Source organism: Vulpes lagopus, chromosome X, assembly GCF_018345385.1.
Source record: "Vulpes lagopus strain Blue_001 chromosome X, ASM1834538v1, whole genome shotgun sequence".
Classification (NCBI taxonomy): domain Eukaryota; kingdom Metazoa; phylum Chordata; class Mammalia; order Carnivora; family Canidae; genus Vulpes; species Vulpes lagopus.
In genome coordinates this window covers 119,683,372-119,697,111 of record NC_054848.1, presented here as the reverse complement: position 1 = coordinate 119,697,111, position 13,740 = coordinate 119,683,372, and the positions used below count along the sequence as shown (strand labels likewise).

The 13,740-nt window shown below is 34.6% G+C and overlaps 1 protein-coding gene across 2 annotated transcripts in view; it reads left to right on the top strand.

The window, feature by feature from the left end:
- Positions 1 to 13,740, top strand: part of GABRA3 (gamma-aminobutyric acid type A receptor subunit alpha3) — a 335,382-nt gene that overhangs the window by 85,063 nt on the left and 236,579 nt on the right. For both annotated transcript variants that reach the window (XM_041741466.1, XM_041741465.1), the window contains exon 2: positions 1,110 to 1,284. In XM_041741466.1, the coding sequence (XP_041597400.1) occupies positions 1,145 to 1,284 (140 nt within the window). In that variant the 5' untranslated portion in view covers positions 1,110 to 1,144. The remainder of the gene's footprint in view (positions 1 to 1,109; positions 1,285 to 13,740) is intronic.

The window sequence follows — 13,740 nt, the reverse complement described above, 5'->3', positions numbered from 1 at the left end:
GATAGCAAAAAGTGCCATTTTATATTGTTTTTTTCCTTTTTTTTCTTGTGCTCTCCAAATGAGAAGTCTTTTTTTTAAAATAAATTTATTTTTTATTGGTATCCAATTTGCCAAAATACAGAATAACACCCAGTGCTCATCCCGTCAAGTGCCCGCCACACAGTCACCCCCACCCTCCGCCCACCTCCCCTTCCACCACCCCTAGTTCATTTCCCAGAGTTAGGGGTCTGTCATGTTCTATCTCCCTTTCTGATATTTCCCACTTATTTTTTCTCCTTTCCCCTTTATTCCCTTTCACTATTTTTTTATATTCCCCAAATGATTGAGACCATATAATGTTTGTTATATTGTTTTTTTTAACTCCATGTCTTAGGTAAATGTCCACCAGTCCAGAGTTCATAAAATAGCCTTGAACATAGGCAAATCTAAATCACGTAATTCTATCATCAGTATAATATGCTGGCCATTTTGAGTCTTCTGTACTAGGAGAATAGACTTGGATTTCTTATGTTGTGGCCCCTACATGGAGTTAACTTTGTCCTCAAATATCTTTACGGGGAAACATCCTATTTCAGAGGAAACAGTTCATCTACTCCAAGACCTTTGATCTTTTAGAAAATTGCTTAACTGTATTGAAATGAAAATCAATCTCAAAAATGCTATAGAGTTCAGGTCTTATAATATTCTCTACAATACTACACAGTTAACTATGGCAAAGATATTTGTGAGTAAAGATAAAATGGGATTTGGGGAAAATAAAATGAAGGCATGAGAGATTATTTTAAACTCTTGGATTATGAAAAAGTAACTAAAGCTGAGAGAAAACAGGGAAAGAGATGAAACTGCCACCTAAGACTGAATTAGTGATTTAGAGCTCTTTACTCTTTCTTGAATGGGTTTTGGTATATTCAAGAAAGGAGTTTGTTGGGAATGAATTTTGGTGGCATTTATAAACCGAGGAAAGGGGATTGTCATATTAATCATTTAGTAACTGGATACTAGGGAAGTTAAATGACTCTAATACAGTTGAATAATATATATATATATATATTTTATCTTTTTTTTTTTTGTCTTCTACTCCTTTTTCTTCCTCTTTTCCCCAAACACAGATCTCACAGGTCTCTCCAAGTTGTTGCCTAAGAAGATGATAGTCACACAAATGAGTCACTTCTACACAATCATCCTTGGGCTTCTTTTCCTGATTAATATTTTTCCTGGAACAACTGGCCAAGGGGAATCAAGACGACAAGAACCTGGGGATTTTGTGAAGCAAGATATTGGCGGGTAAGAACCCTTACCTCTTAAAAAAAAGAAAACTGTGATAGATTCTTGCCTTAGACCAAAACTTTTGATTTTTTTCCTAGATGAACTCAGGTACTCTAGTTGCTGCTTAGACATTATATATATATATATATATATATATATATATATATATATATATATATATATATATATATTTAAAAAAAAAAAACATCAACTCAGACTCTCAAAGTAGAAATAGATCTCAAAGGTCTTCTTGAGCAGCTCCTTAGTCCATGCTGAAATTCCGTCTGCAACAACTTAAAAGCACTTCTCTCCAGCCATTTGCACTCAATTTTTTTTTCTTTCTTAGATCTTCAACTTGTCCCTTTTTATTTGCTGTGTCTTATTAGCATATAAATGTGATCTAGAAGCTCCCAAGTTAAGTTTGAAAATCTGCCCTGTAAATAGTGCCTTAAGTATTTCCTCTTTTTCACATTCCTACTTCCTGATCAGTTTTCTTTACTTTCTCTACTTACCTCTCATCCATTCTTCCCATGCTGCTGCCTGAATTCCAAGCTCATGACTTTAAAGCAATTCCTGCAACCAAGATAGCCAGTGTTGGCTCTGTTACTAAAATGAACACTTATTTGTTCTTATATTACTCAACTTTTTATTTTTTACTTTTTTAGCAGCATGTAGCAACATTTAACATTGTTTATTCTTCCTTCCCTCCTTAACTTCTTTTTATTATGAAATAACACACACATATATAAACATGCATAACATAAAAATATGTGGTTTAACAATAATTCTTTTACTTCAGAGACATCACAATTCTGTTTCTTAGATTAAATTCTTTAGAAAAAAAAGAAGAAAGAAAAAAATAAATTCTTTAGAAGCAGGGCCTAAGACAAGTATTCAAAAGCAAATAATTTATAGAGTACTCTAAGAGAAACTTGTAAATGAAGCAAGGAAAGCAACATAGAGAAGGGGAAAAGGTAAACCAAAGATGTGATTTCACTTGAAGAGTAGCCTCTATTTGACCCCTCAGAGACGAATGGCACTACAGATTTGGCCCACCTTCAGGCAAGGGGCTGGACTTCACCTATAGTCTCTTCCTAATCAGCCATTGCCTGTGGGCTACCTGGAGGAAGGCATACATTTCCAGGCATTTTAAGGCAAGGTGGCATCCTTCAGGCAATGTTAATATTCTGAAGTAGGAGAGAGATAGTTTCACTGGCCCAGTAAAAGGGATCTGGACATAGTACCAGTAGTGAATACTACACCTGATTTTCTTCATACTTTTATGGCTGTGTTTTCTATAGTATTTTCCACAATATTACACAGCTGTACTAAAGGCCTTTGTGATATAAATATCTTTTGTAGTCTTTTTGGTAATTTTCTTTTCCTTTGTTCACTTATATGCTGGTGTTTGTTTTGTTCTAGTAGTTATTACCACACAGACTCTGGGTGATTTCATCTATCCCCATGACCTTTTCTATATACCAATGACTCTCATCTCAATTGTTATTCTTAACTTGTCTTGAGTGTCAACCTCTATGTTCAACATCTATTAGACATGTCCACTTGGCTATTCTATAAACTCCTTTAAGTACATTCAAATTAGCTTCATCATCTCTATCGCCCTCTTCTACTCTTAAAAACAACAAACATGATATGCTTATCTTCCATTTTCCTTATTTTAGTCAATAGCACCAGTATGCACCCCATTGCTCAAGCTAGAAACTTGGAATTATCTTTCCCAATTTTTTACCCTTTGCTTTCTAGATTGAATTACTCATCAACATATATAATTTCTACCTCCCACATCTTTTGGGTTCATCTACTCTTCTCCAACTTTCCAGCTACTACTCTAGTTTAATCCAGTATTGTCTTCCACTTGGACTACTACAAAAGTCTCTAGTTGGTCTTACTTCCTAAAGTCTTGCTCCCACCCAAACTAACCTCTATTCCGTATCCAATATTTCTTCTACAATGCAGGTTGAATCACAGCTATTCTAAGTCATTTAACGGGATCCTATTGTCCCTAGACTAAAAGTCTGAATTCCTTTTTTTTTTTTTAAAGATTTTATTTATTTATGATAGTCATAGAGAGAGAGAGAGAGTGAGAGGCAGAGACACAGGCAGAGGGAGAAGCAGGCTCCATGCAGGGAGCCCGACGTGGGATTCGATCCCTAGTCTCCAGGATCGCGCCCCGGGCCAAAGGCAGGCGCAAAACCGCTGCGCCACCCAGGGATCCCAAGTCTGAATTCCTTAACATGATTTTATTAGGCCCATTGTAACCCAGGCTCTACCTATCTTGCAGACTTATTTCTTAGTTCTCCTGTCCTCAAACTCTGTGTTCCTCAGCTCTATTAAACTTCTTTTGATTTTAAAACCCTATCTCATTCAGAGAATATTATTACTAGAAATGATCCTCTTAAACCTTGACATATTTAAGTATTACACAGGATATTTTATTCTTTAATGGTGGCTATTGTGTTATTGTTTTACACTTGGTTACTACCCTGTATTCTGGAAAGTATTAGGACCTATTCCTAATTATTTTTGCAGGGTTACTTAATACACTCTGAGTCTTTCTATCTATCAGAAATAATTTTTGAGGCTGAGGGCTACAGAACTGGATTAACATGTCCTTAGGAATTTGGGCAATGAGGCCCTCTTTGTTCTTTAATCCAGTCTGGAAAAGCAGACTAATTCTATTTTATTAACTTGTCATGTATCTGATTTCATTGGGCTATGATAGATGGTCTCAATAAGATGGAAGTTCTAAGTAAATGACCTTTATTTCTTCAAGTGTGAAAGCCCTCTAAATTTTAATTCTGAGAATAAAGTTCTCTAAGAATATATTGCATCTTATAATCTTAAATAAAAATATTGAACACAATAGTCCCTTCTCTTTGTGACTTTATGACCATCATAAAGAACATTCATTATGTTAATTCTGTATTTGTATTTTTCTTCTTATATCTTCATGCTCAGTGTTAGTTGTAGCCTCTCCTGTTTACACTGGTTTGTTTACATCCTACTGGTGCTTAGGAAACCAGATAGCCAAACCTTTTAGTACTTATATTAAAGAAGACTTCAAGAAATCCTTGAAAAAGCCAAAATAGTGTTTAGATTTAATATATGGGCATTAGAAACTTTTTCAGGGAGATTACTTTCTTCCAAGTTCAGGGCAATTCTGATTTGGAGGGATGAGACTACTAAAATCCTGGCTCTAAATATTAGGGTTAGCACTGTATTTGTATTTTCTAGAAATAAAGAAACCAATACAACTTAGAACTATGTGGTATATACTGGTAGTTCTGATACTTGGCAGAGCTGCTTCTTTTTGTCTGCTTTTCATACCTTCTTAATGATATTTTGTGTGTTGAAAAAAACCCATTTGCTGCATTGTTTTATCTTTTTTTCAAGATTTATTTATTCCAGATAGTTAACATACAATGTAATAATAGGTGTAGAACTTAGTGATTCATCTTACATACAACACCCACTGCTGATCACAAGTGCCCTCCTTAATTCCTGTACCTAGTTAACCCATCTTATCCTTCTCCCCTCCCCTCTAGTAACCATCAGTTTGTTCTCTACAGTTAAGAGTCTGTTTTATGGTTTGCCTCTCTCCTTTTTCACCCTATGTTCATCTGTTTTGTTTCTTAAATTCCATATATTAGTGAAATTATATGGTATTTCTCTTTCTCTCACTGACTTCTTTCACTTTACATAATACAGTCTAGCTCCATCCATGTCTTCACAAATGACAAGATTTCATTCTCTTTTTATGGCTGAATAATATTCCTGTGTGTGTGTGTGTGTGTGTGTGTGTGTGTGAGACTTCTTTATCCATTCATCAGTTGATTGAAATTTGGGCTCTTGATATGAGTACTGGGTGTTATATGCAACTTAAGAATCACTAACATCTACCTCTGAAACTTATAATACACTATATGTTAACTAATTAAATTTAAATTAAAAAAACATAGAAAGATTTGGGCTCTTTCCATAATTGGGCTATTGTTGATAATGCTACCAAAACATTGGGGTGTGTGTGTCACTTTGAATCAGTATTTTTGTATCCTTTGGATAGATACCTAGTAGTACAATTGCTAGGTCATAGAGTAGTTCTATTTTAACTTTTTGAGGAACCTCCATACTGTTTTCCAGAGTTACTGCACCAGTTTGCTTTCCTATCAACAGTGTAAGAGAGTTCCCCTTTCTCTGAATGCTTACCAACATTTGTTGTTTCCTGTGTTGTTAACTTTAGCCATTCTGACTGGTGTGAGGTAATAATTCTTAGTAGTTTTGATTTTTATTTCCCTGAAGATGAGTGATGTTGAGCATCTTTTCATGTCTGTTACCCTGTTACCCATCTGGATGTCTTCTTTGGAAAAATGTCTATTCATGTCTTCTGTGCATTTCTTAATTGGATTGTTTTTTGAGTGTTAAGTTTGATAAGTTCTTTATAGATTTTGAATATTAACTCTTTATCAGATATATCAATTGCAAATATCTTCTCCCCTTCCAATGGTTGCCTTTTATTTTATTTATTTTTTATTTTTATTTTTTAGATTTATATTTATTTTTTTAAATTTATTTTTTATTGGTGTTCAATTTGACAACGTATAGAATAACACGTAGTGCTCATCCCATCAAGTGCCCACCTCAGTGCCCATCACCCAGTCACCCCCACCCCCCGCCCACCTCCCCTTCCACCACCCCTAGTTCATTTCCCAGAGTTAGGAGTCCCTCGCACTCTGTCTCCCTTTCTGATATTTCCCACTCATTTTTTCTCCTTTCCCCTTTATTCCCTTTCACTATTATCTATATTCCCCAAATGAATGAGACCATATAATGTTTGTCCTTTTCTGATTGACTTATTTCACTCAGCATAATACCCTCTAGTTCCATCCATGTCGAAGCAAATGGTGGGTATTTGTCGTTTCTAATGGCTGAGTAATATTCCATTGTATCCATAGACCACATCTTCTTTATCCATTCATCTTTTGATGGACACTAAGGCTCCCTCCACAGTTTGGCTATTGTGGTGATAGGGATAACATTAAATCTGTAGATTGCTGGGTTTTATGGACATTTTAACAGGATTCTTCCACTCCATGAGTATGGTATATGTTTCCATTTTTTTTTTTAATTTAAGTAAATTGTTATGTTTCCATTTGTTTGTGTCATCTTCAATTTCTTTCATGTCTTACTGGTTTTCAGAGTATAGGTCTTTCAACTTCTTGGTTAAATTTATTCCTAGGTATTGTGTTCATTTTGATGCAATTATAAGTGGAAATGTTTTCTCAATTTCTCTTTCTGCTACTTCATTATTAGTGTATAGAAATGTAACAGAATTCTGTATATTAATTTTATATCCTGCAACTTTACTCAATTCATTTATCTGTTCTAATAGTTATTAAGTGGAGATTTTAGGGCTTTTTATATACTGTCATGTCATTTACAAATAATGACAGTTTTATTTTTTCCAAACCAATCTGGATGCCTTTCTTTTTTTTTTCTCTTACTTGATTACTGTGGATAGGACTTCCAGTACTATGTTGAATAAAAAGTGGTTAGAGTGGACATCCATGTCTTGTATCTGATCTTAGAGAAAACACTTTCAGTTTTCCCCCATTGAGTATGATGTTAGCTGTGGGTTTTTCATCTATGGCCTTTATTATGTTGAGGTGTATTTCTTCTAACCCCACTTTGTTTAGAGTATTATGAACAGATGCAGTATTTTGTCAAATGCTTTTTCTGCATCTGTTATGAACATCATATGGTTCTTATCCTTCCTTTTGATAATGTGATGAATTATATTGACTGGCTATCATTGAACCATCCTTCATCCCTGGGATACATCCCACTCAATCATAGTGGATTATTCTTTTAGTTTATTGTTGAATTTGATTTGCTAATATTTTGTTGAGGATTTTTGCATACATGTTCATCAGAGATATTGGCCTGTAGTTGTGTTTTTTTTTTTTATAGTGTCTATCTCAGGTTTTGGTATCAGGATAATGCTGGCCACAAAAAATAATTTTGTATTTTTTCCTTTCTCTTCTATTTTTGGTATAGTTTGAAAAGAATAGATATTAACTTTTCTTTAAATGTTGGAGTAGAATTCCCCTGTGAAGCCATCTGTTCCTGGACTTTGTTGTGAGGTTTTTAAAATTATTATTATTGGTTCAATTTCATTATTAGTAATCTGTTCAAATCTCCTAATTCTTCCTGATTTAGTTTTGGAAGACTGTATGTTTCTAGGAATTTATCTATTTATCCTAGATTGTTCAATTTGTTAGCATATACTTTTTAATAATATTGTCTTATAATTCTTGTTATTTCTATGGTGTTATTTGTTATTTCTATTTCATTTCTGATTTCATTCATTTCACTCATCTCTCTTTCCTACTTGATGAGTCTGGCTAAAGGTTTATCAATTTTGTTGATCTTTTCAAAGAACAAACTTCTGTTTTTATTGATCTTTTCTATTATTTTTAAAGTCTCTATTTCATTTATTTTTGTTTTAATCTTTATTATTTCCTTTCTTCTACTGGCTTTGGGCTTTGTTCTTTTTCCTAGTTTCTTTGGGTGTAAAGTTAGATCATGTGAGACTTCTGTTATTTCTTAAGGTAGGCACATAAACTTCCATCTTAGATCTGCTTTTGCTGTATCCCAGTGATTTTGGACTGTTGTGTTTTCATTTTCATTTGTCTATGTATGTTTTTGTTTCCTGTTTAATTTCTTTATTGACTTATTGGTTGTTTAGTAGCATGTTGTTTACCATGTGTTTGTGTCTTTTCTGGTCCTCTTCTTGTACTTGATTTTTACACATTTCATTGTGGTTGAAAAAAGATGCTTAATGTGATTTCTGTCGTTTTTAGATGGAATATTCTGTATATATCTGTTAGATCCATCTGGTCGAATGTGTCATGCAAAGCCACAGTTTCCTTATTGATTTTTCTGTCTGGATAATCTATCAATTGATATAAGTTAAGTGTTAAAGTCCCTTACTATTTTAAAAAAATATTTTATTTATTTATTTATTTATTTATTTATTTATTTATTTATTTATTTATTTATTTATGAGAGAGACAGAAGTAGAAGGAGAAGCAGGCTCCCTTTGGGAAGACTGTTGCAGGACTCAATCTCAGGACCCCAGGATCATGACCTGAGCCAAAGGCAGAGGCTCAACCACTGAGCCACCCAGGTTCCCCAAAGTCCCTTACTATTATATTACTATGAAATTCTCCTTTATGTCTGTTAATATTTGCTTTTTGTATTTAGGGGCTCCTATTTATATTACAGAAACATTTACTTTTGTTATATCTTCTTGTTGGATTGATCTCTTTAACATTGTGTAATGTCCTGGTTTGTCTCTTTGTTTTAAACTGTATTTTGTTTAATTGCATCTGTATAAATTTATTTAAAAAACCTCTATTTTGTCAATGTATTGCCACACTGACTTTTTTTTCACTTCCATGTGCATGGAGTATCTTTTTCCTTTTCTTCACTTTCACTCTGTATGTGCCTTTAGGTCTGAAGTGATTCTCTTGCAGGCAGACTATAGATACGTCCTGTTGTTTTGTTTTTGCTTTTTTTTTTTGTTTTTTAAATTCCATTCAGTCACCTGTGTTTTTGATTGGAGCATTCACTTTATTTACATGTAAAGTAATTATAGGTACATATATATATTGCCATTTTGTTAATTGTTTTCTGGTTCCTATTTATTCCTTTCTTTTCTTGCTCTCTTCCCTTGAGATTTGATGGCTTTCTTTATTGTTATGCTTGGATTTTTTTTCTTTTTTCTTTTTTGTGTATATATTCTAGATTTTTTTTTATATTCTAGATTTTTGATTTGTGATTACCCTTGAGTTCATATGTAACATCTTATTTATATAGCAGTCTATATAGTAAGTTTATTATTACTTATGTTCAAACACATTCTAAAAGCACTACACATTTATTTACCCTCTCTATGTTTTATGTATATGGTATCTTTTTTTAAAATAATAAATTTATTTTTTATTGGTGTTCAATTTGCCAACATACAGAATAACACCCAGTGCTCATCCCGTCAAGTGCCCCCCTCAGTGCCCATCACCCATTCACCCCCACCCTCTGCCCTCCTCCCCTTCCACCACCCCTAGTTCGTTTCCCAGAGTTAGGAGTCTTTATGTTCTGTCTCCCTTTCTGATATTTCCTACCCATATATGATATCTTTTTATTGTGTATATCCCTTGACTAATTTTTGTAAATACAGTTTTTACTGCTTTTGTGTTTTAACCTCCATACTAGCTTTATAAGTGATTAATCTACTAATTTCACTATATGTTTGCTTTCACCTGTGAAATTTTTCCTGTTCATGGCATTTATTCTTACTTCTATTTTTCACTTTCATTTAAAGAATTCTCTACAATCTTGTAAGGCTGGTATAGCAGGGTGAGCTCTTTTAACTTTTATCTGGGAAACTATCTCTTTTTCTATTCTGAATAATAATCTTGCTAGGTAGAATATTCTTGGGTCTAGGTTTTTTCCCTTTTAGCACATTGAATGTATCAATATATCTCTTTTGACCTGCAAAAGTTCTGCTGAAAACTCAACTGATATCTTTGTGGGGTTTCTTCTGTATGTAACTTTACTTTTCTCTTGCTGTTTTTTAAATTCTCCCTTTATCATTATATTTTGCTATTTTAATAATTATGTGCCTTGGTATGAGCCTCCTTGGGTTCATCTTGTTAGAGGTTCTCTGTGCTTCTTGCATCTGAATGTTTGTTTTCTTCCTCAGATTAAAAAGTATTTTAGCTATTATTTCTTCAAATAAGTTTCCTGCCCACTTTTCTCTCCCTTCTTTGATCCCTATAATATTGCTATGCTGGATGATGTCTTGGAGTTCCTGTACCCAATTTTCATTGATTATTATTGTTCTTTATTTTTTCTGTTCAGGGTTGCTTTCTATTACTGTGTCTTCCAGCACAATGATGTGTTCTTCTTAATCCTCTAATCTGGTCTTGCTTCCCTCTAGTGTATCTTTCATTTCAATTATTGAATTATTCAGCTCTGACTGGTTCTTTTTTTAACATATTCTGTCTAAGTTCTCATTGAGTTCACCTACTCTTTTCTTAAGTCCAATGAGTAACTATGATCATTACTTTGAACTTTTTATTAGGCGCATTGCTGACTTCCATTTTGTTTAGCTCTTTTATTGTGATTTTATTATCATTTTCCATTTGGAACATATTTGTTCTCATTTTGTCTAACTTTCTGTGTTTGTTTCTATGTATTAGGTATGTGAGATAAATTTCCTGGTCTTGAAAGTAGCCTTGTGTAGTTGAGGTCCTATTACACAATCTCTCTTGGTCACTAGAACCAGGTGCTCCAGGGGTGTTCGCTGCATGGGCTGCATGCACCCTACTATTGTGGCTGACCTGCAATTGCCTTCAGCTCAGCCAGCTGCAATGAACCACCTTGCTGTGGTGGACACACTGTGTAGCATTTGCTCTCTATGCTGTTGAGATGCCTGGATGCAGCTGCCTTGGGATTGTTGGTGGGTGGGGCCAGTATTCAGCCTGCTTGTTTGCAGTTTACCTCTCTGCTACACTACAGGCGCACTGTAGGGCAAGGCTTACTTCCTGTGTGACCAGCTAAGAGGCCCAGCTACAGCAACTGAAGGCACATTGGTGTCTGGAATTATCTATCCTCTTCCCCAGGATGGGAATCCCCAGGTGCCAGTCCAAATTGGGTCTGCCTGCAAGGTGTGGTGTGGCAAGAGCTGCTTTGGAGGGACTTCTGTTGAGGCAGGTGGGTGAGCCTGTAGAAGAATGCCAGGGCAAGGCATATGGTGCAAGTGAGGTAGACAGAGGGCATTAGAACAGGCTCTAGCAAGCATCTGGCTATCTCAGCTAGGGGAGAGAAAGGGAAATAGTGTCCTCTAGTCTTTTTTCCCCCAGAAAAATCAATGCCTCTCTCATAAATGTTCTAAAGTTAGTCAACATATCTCCTTCATGTATTCACCAGGCACTTTTCAAACTGCTGATTTGGTGGTGTGTCCTGAGCTGAGTTATTTCATACACTGGCTCTTTAAGGGCAGGAAGTAAGTTTTCTGTTCCTTAGTTTCTCTCTCTCCCTCTCTCTCTCTCTTTTTTCCTTTGCTCATTTGTTTTGTTTCTTAAATTCTACATATGAGTGAAATCATGTGGTATTTGTCTTTTCCTGACTTATTTTGCTTAGCATTATACTTTCTAGCTCTATCCATGTTTTTGCAAATATCAAGATATTATTCTTTTTATGGCTGAATAATAGTCTACTCTATATACCACATCTTCTTTATCCATTCGTCTATCAATGGACACTTGGGCTGCTTCCATAGTTTGGCTATTGTAAATATTGCTGCTAAAAACATAGGAGTATTTGTATTCCTTTGAATTAGCAATTTTCTATTCTTTTGTTAAAAACCCAGTAATGCAATTGCTGGATCATAGGGTAATTCTACTTTTAACTTTTTGAGGAGCCTCCATACTCCATACTCCATACCACTACATTCCCACAGAGGTTGCATCAGTTTGCATTTACACCAACAATGCAAGAGGGTTTCTTTTCTCTACACCTCAGCCAACACTTGTTGTTTCTTGAGTTTTTGATTTTAGCCGTTCTGAGATGTGTGAATATGTCATTGTAGTTTTGATTTCCATCTCTCTCATGATGAGTAATGTTGAGCATATTTTTATGTGTCTGCTTGCCATCTGGATATCTTCTTTGAAGAAATGTCTGTTCGTGTGTTCAGCTCTTTTAATTGGATTATTTATTTTTTGGGTGTTAAGTTGTATCCATTCTTTATGTATTTTAGATACCAATCCTTTATCAGATAAGTCATTTGAAAATGTCTTTTTCCATTTAGTTGGTTGCCATTTAGTTTTGTTGATTGTTTCCTTCACTGTGCAGAAGCTTTTTATCTTGATGCAGTCTCAGCAGTTTATTTTTGCTTTTGTTTCCCTTGCCTCAGGAGGCATATCTAGAAAGATGTTGTTAAAGCCAACATCAGAGAAATTACTGTCTTTGTTATTCTCTAGGATTTTAATGGTTTTAAGTCTCACATTTAGTGTCCTTAATCCATTTTGAGTTTACTTTTGTGTATGGTGTAAGAAAGTGGTCTGGTTTCATTCTTTAGCATGTAGCTATCTAATTTTCCTAATGCCATTGGTAGAAGAGACTGTCTTTTCCTTGTGGCAAATTCTTGCCTCCTTTGTTGAAGATTAATTGACCATACAATTAAGAATTTATTTCTGGGTTTTCTAATCTGTTCCACTCATCTGTGTTTCTATTCATATGCCAGAACCATACTATTTTGATTACTATAGCTTGTGGTATAACTTGAAGTCTGAAATTGTGATGCCTCCAGTTTTGTTTTTCTTTTTCAAGATTGCTTTTGCTATTCTGTGGTTCCATACAAATTTTAGGATTGTTTATTCTAGTTCTGTGAAAAATGCTGTTGGTATTTTGGTAGAGACGGCATAATGTATAGATTGCTTTGAGCAGTATAGACATTTTAACAATATTTGTTCTTCTGACCAGTGAGCATGGAATGTCTTTCCATTTCTTTGTGTCGTCTTCAATTTCTCTTATCAGTATTTTATAGTTTTCAGAGTATAGATCTTTCACCTCTTTGATCAAATTTATTCCTAGTTATTTAATTATTTTGTGAGAGAGAGGTAGAGACACAGGCAGAGGGAGAAGCAGGCTCCATGCAGGGAACCCGATGTGGGACTCGATCCCCGTCTCCAGGATCAGGTCCTGGGTCAAAGGCAGGTGCTAAACCACTGTGCCACCCAGGGATCCCTTTCTGCTACTTTATTATTAATATATACAAACACAACATATTTCAGTTTATTGATTTATATCCTGAGACTTTATAGAATCATTTATCAATTCTAGCAGTTTTTTGGTGGAATCTTTTGGGTTTTCTCTATATAGTATCATCTCATCTGCAAATAGTGCAAGTTTTACTTCTTCCTTATCAACTTGAATGCTCTTTCTTTTTTTATGCTTTTTATTTCTTTATGTTTTCTGATTGCTGTAGCTAGAACTTCCAGTACTATGTTGAATAAAAGTGGTGAGAATGGATATTCTTGTCTTGCTCATGACTTTAGGGAAAAAGCTCTCAGTTTTTCCCCATTGAGTATGAGGTTCACTGTGGGTTTTTCATATAGGCATTCATTATGTTAAGGTATATTCCCCCTAAGCGCACTTTGTTGAGGGTTTTTATCATGAATGAACATTTGACTTTGTCAAATGCCTTTTCTGTATCTATCAAAAACAATTCTCTTATTGATTGACATACTATGTTGATTGATTTGCAAATATTTAACCATCTTTGTATCCCTTGATCCCTTGATCATGGTGAATGATTTTTTTAGAATGTATTGTTGCATTAGGTTTGCTAATATTTTGTTGAAGATTTTTGCATCTATCAGAGTTATT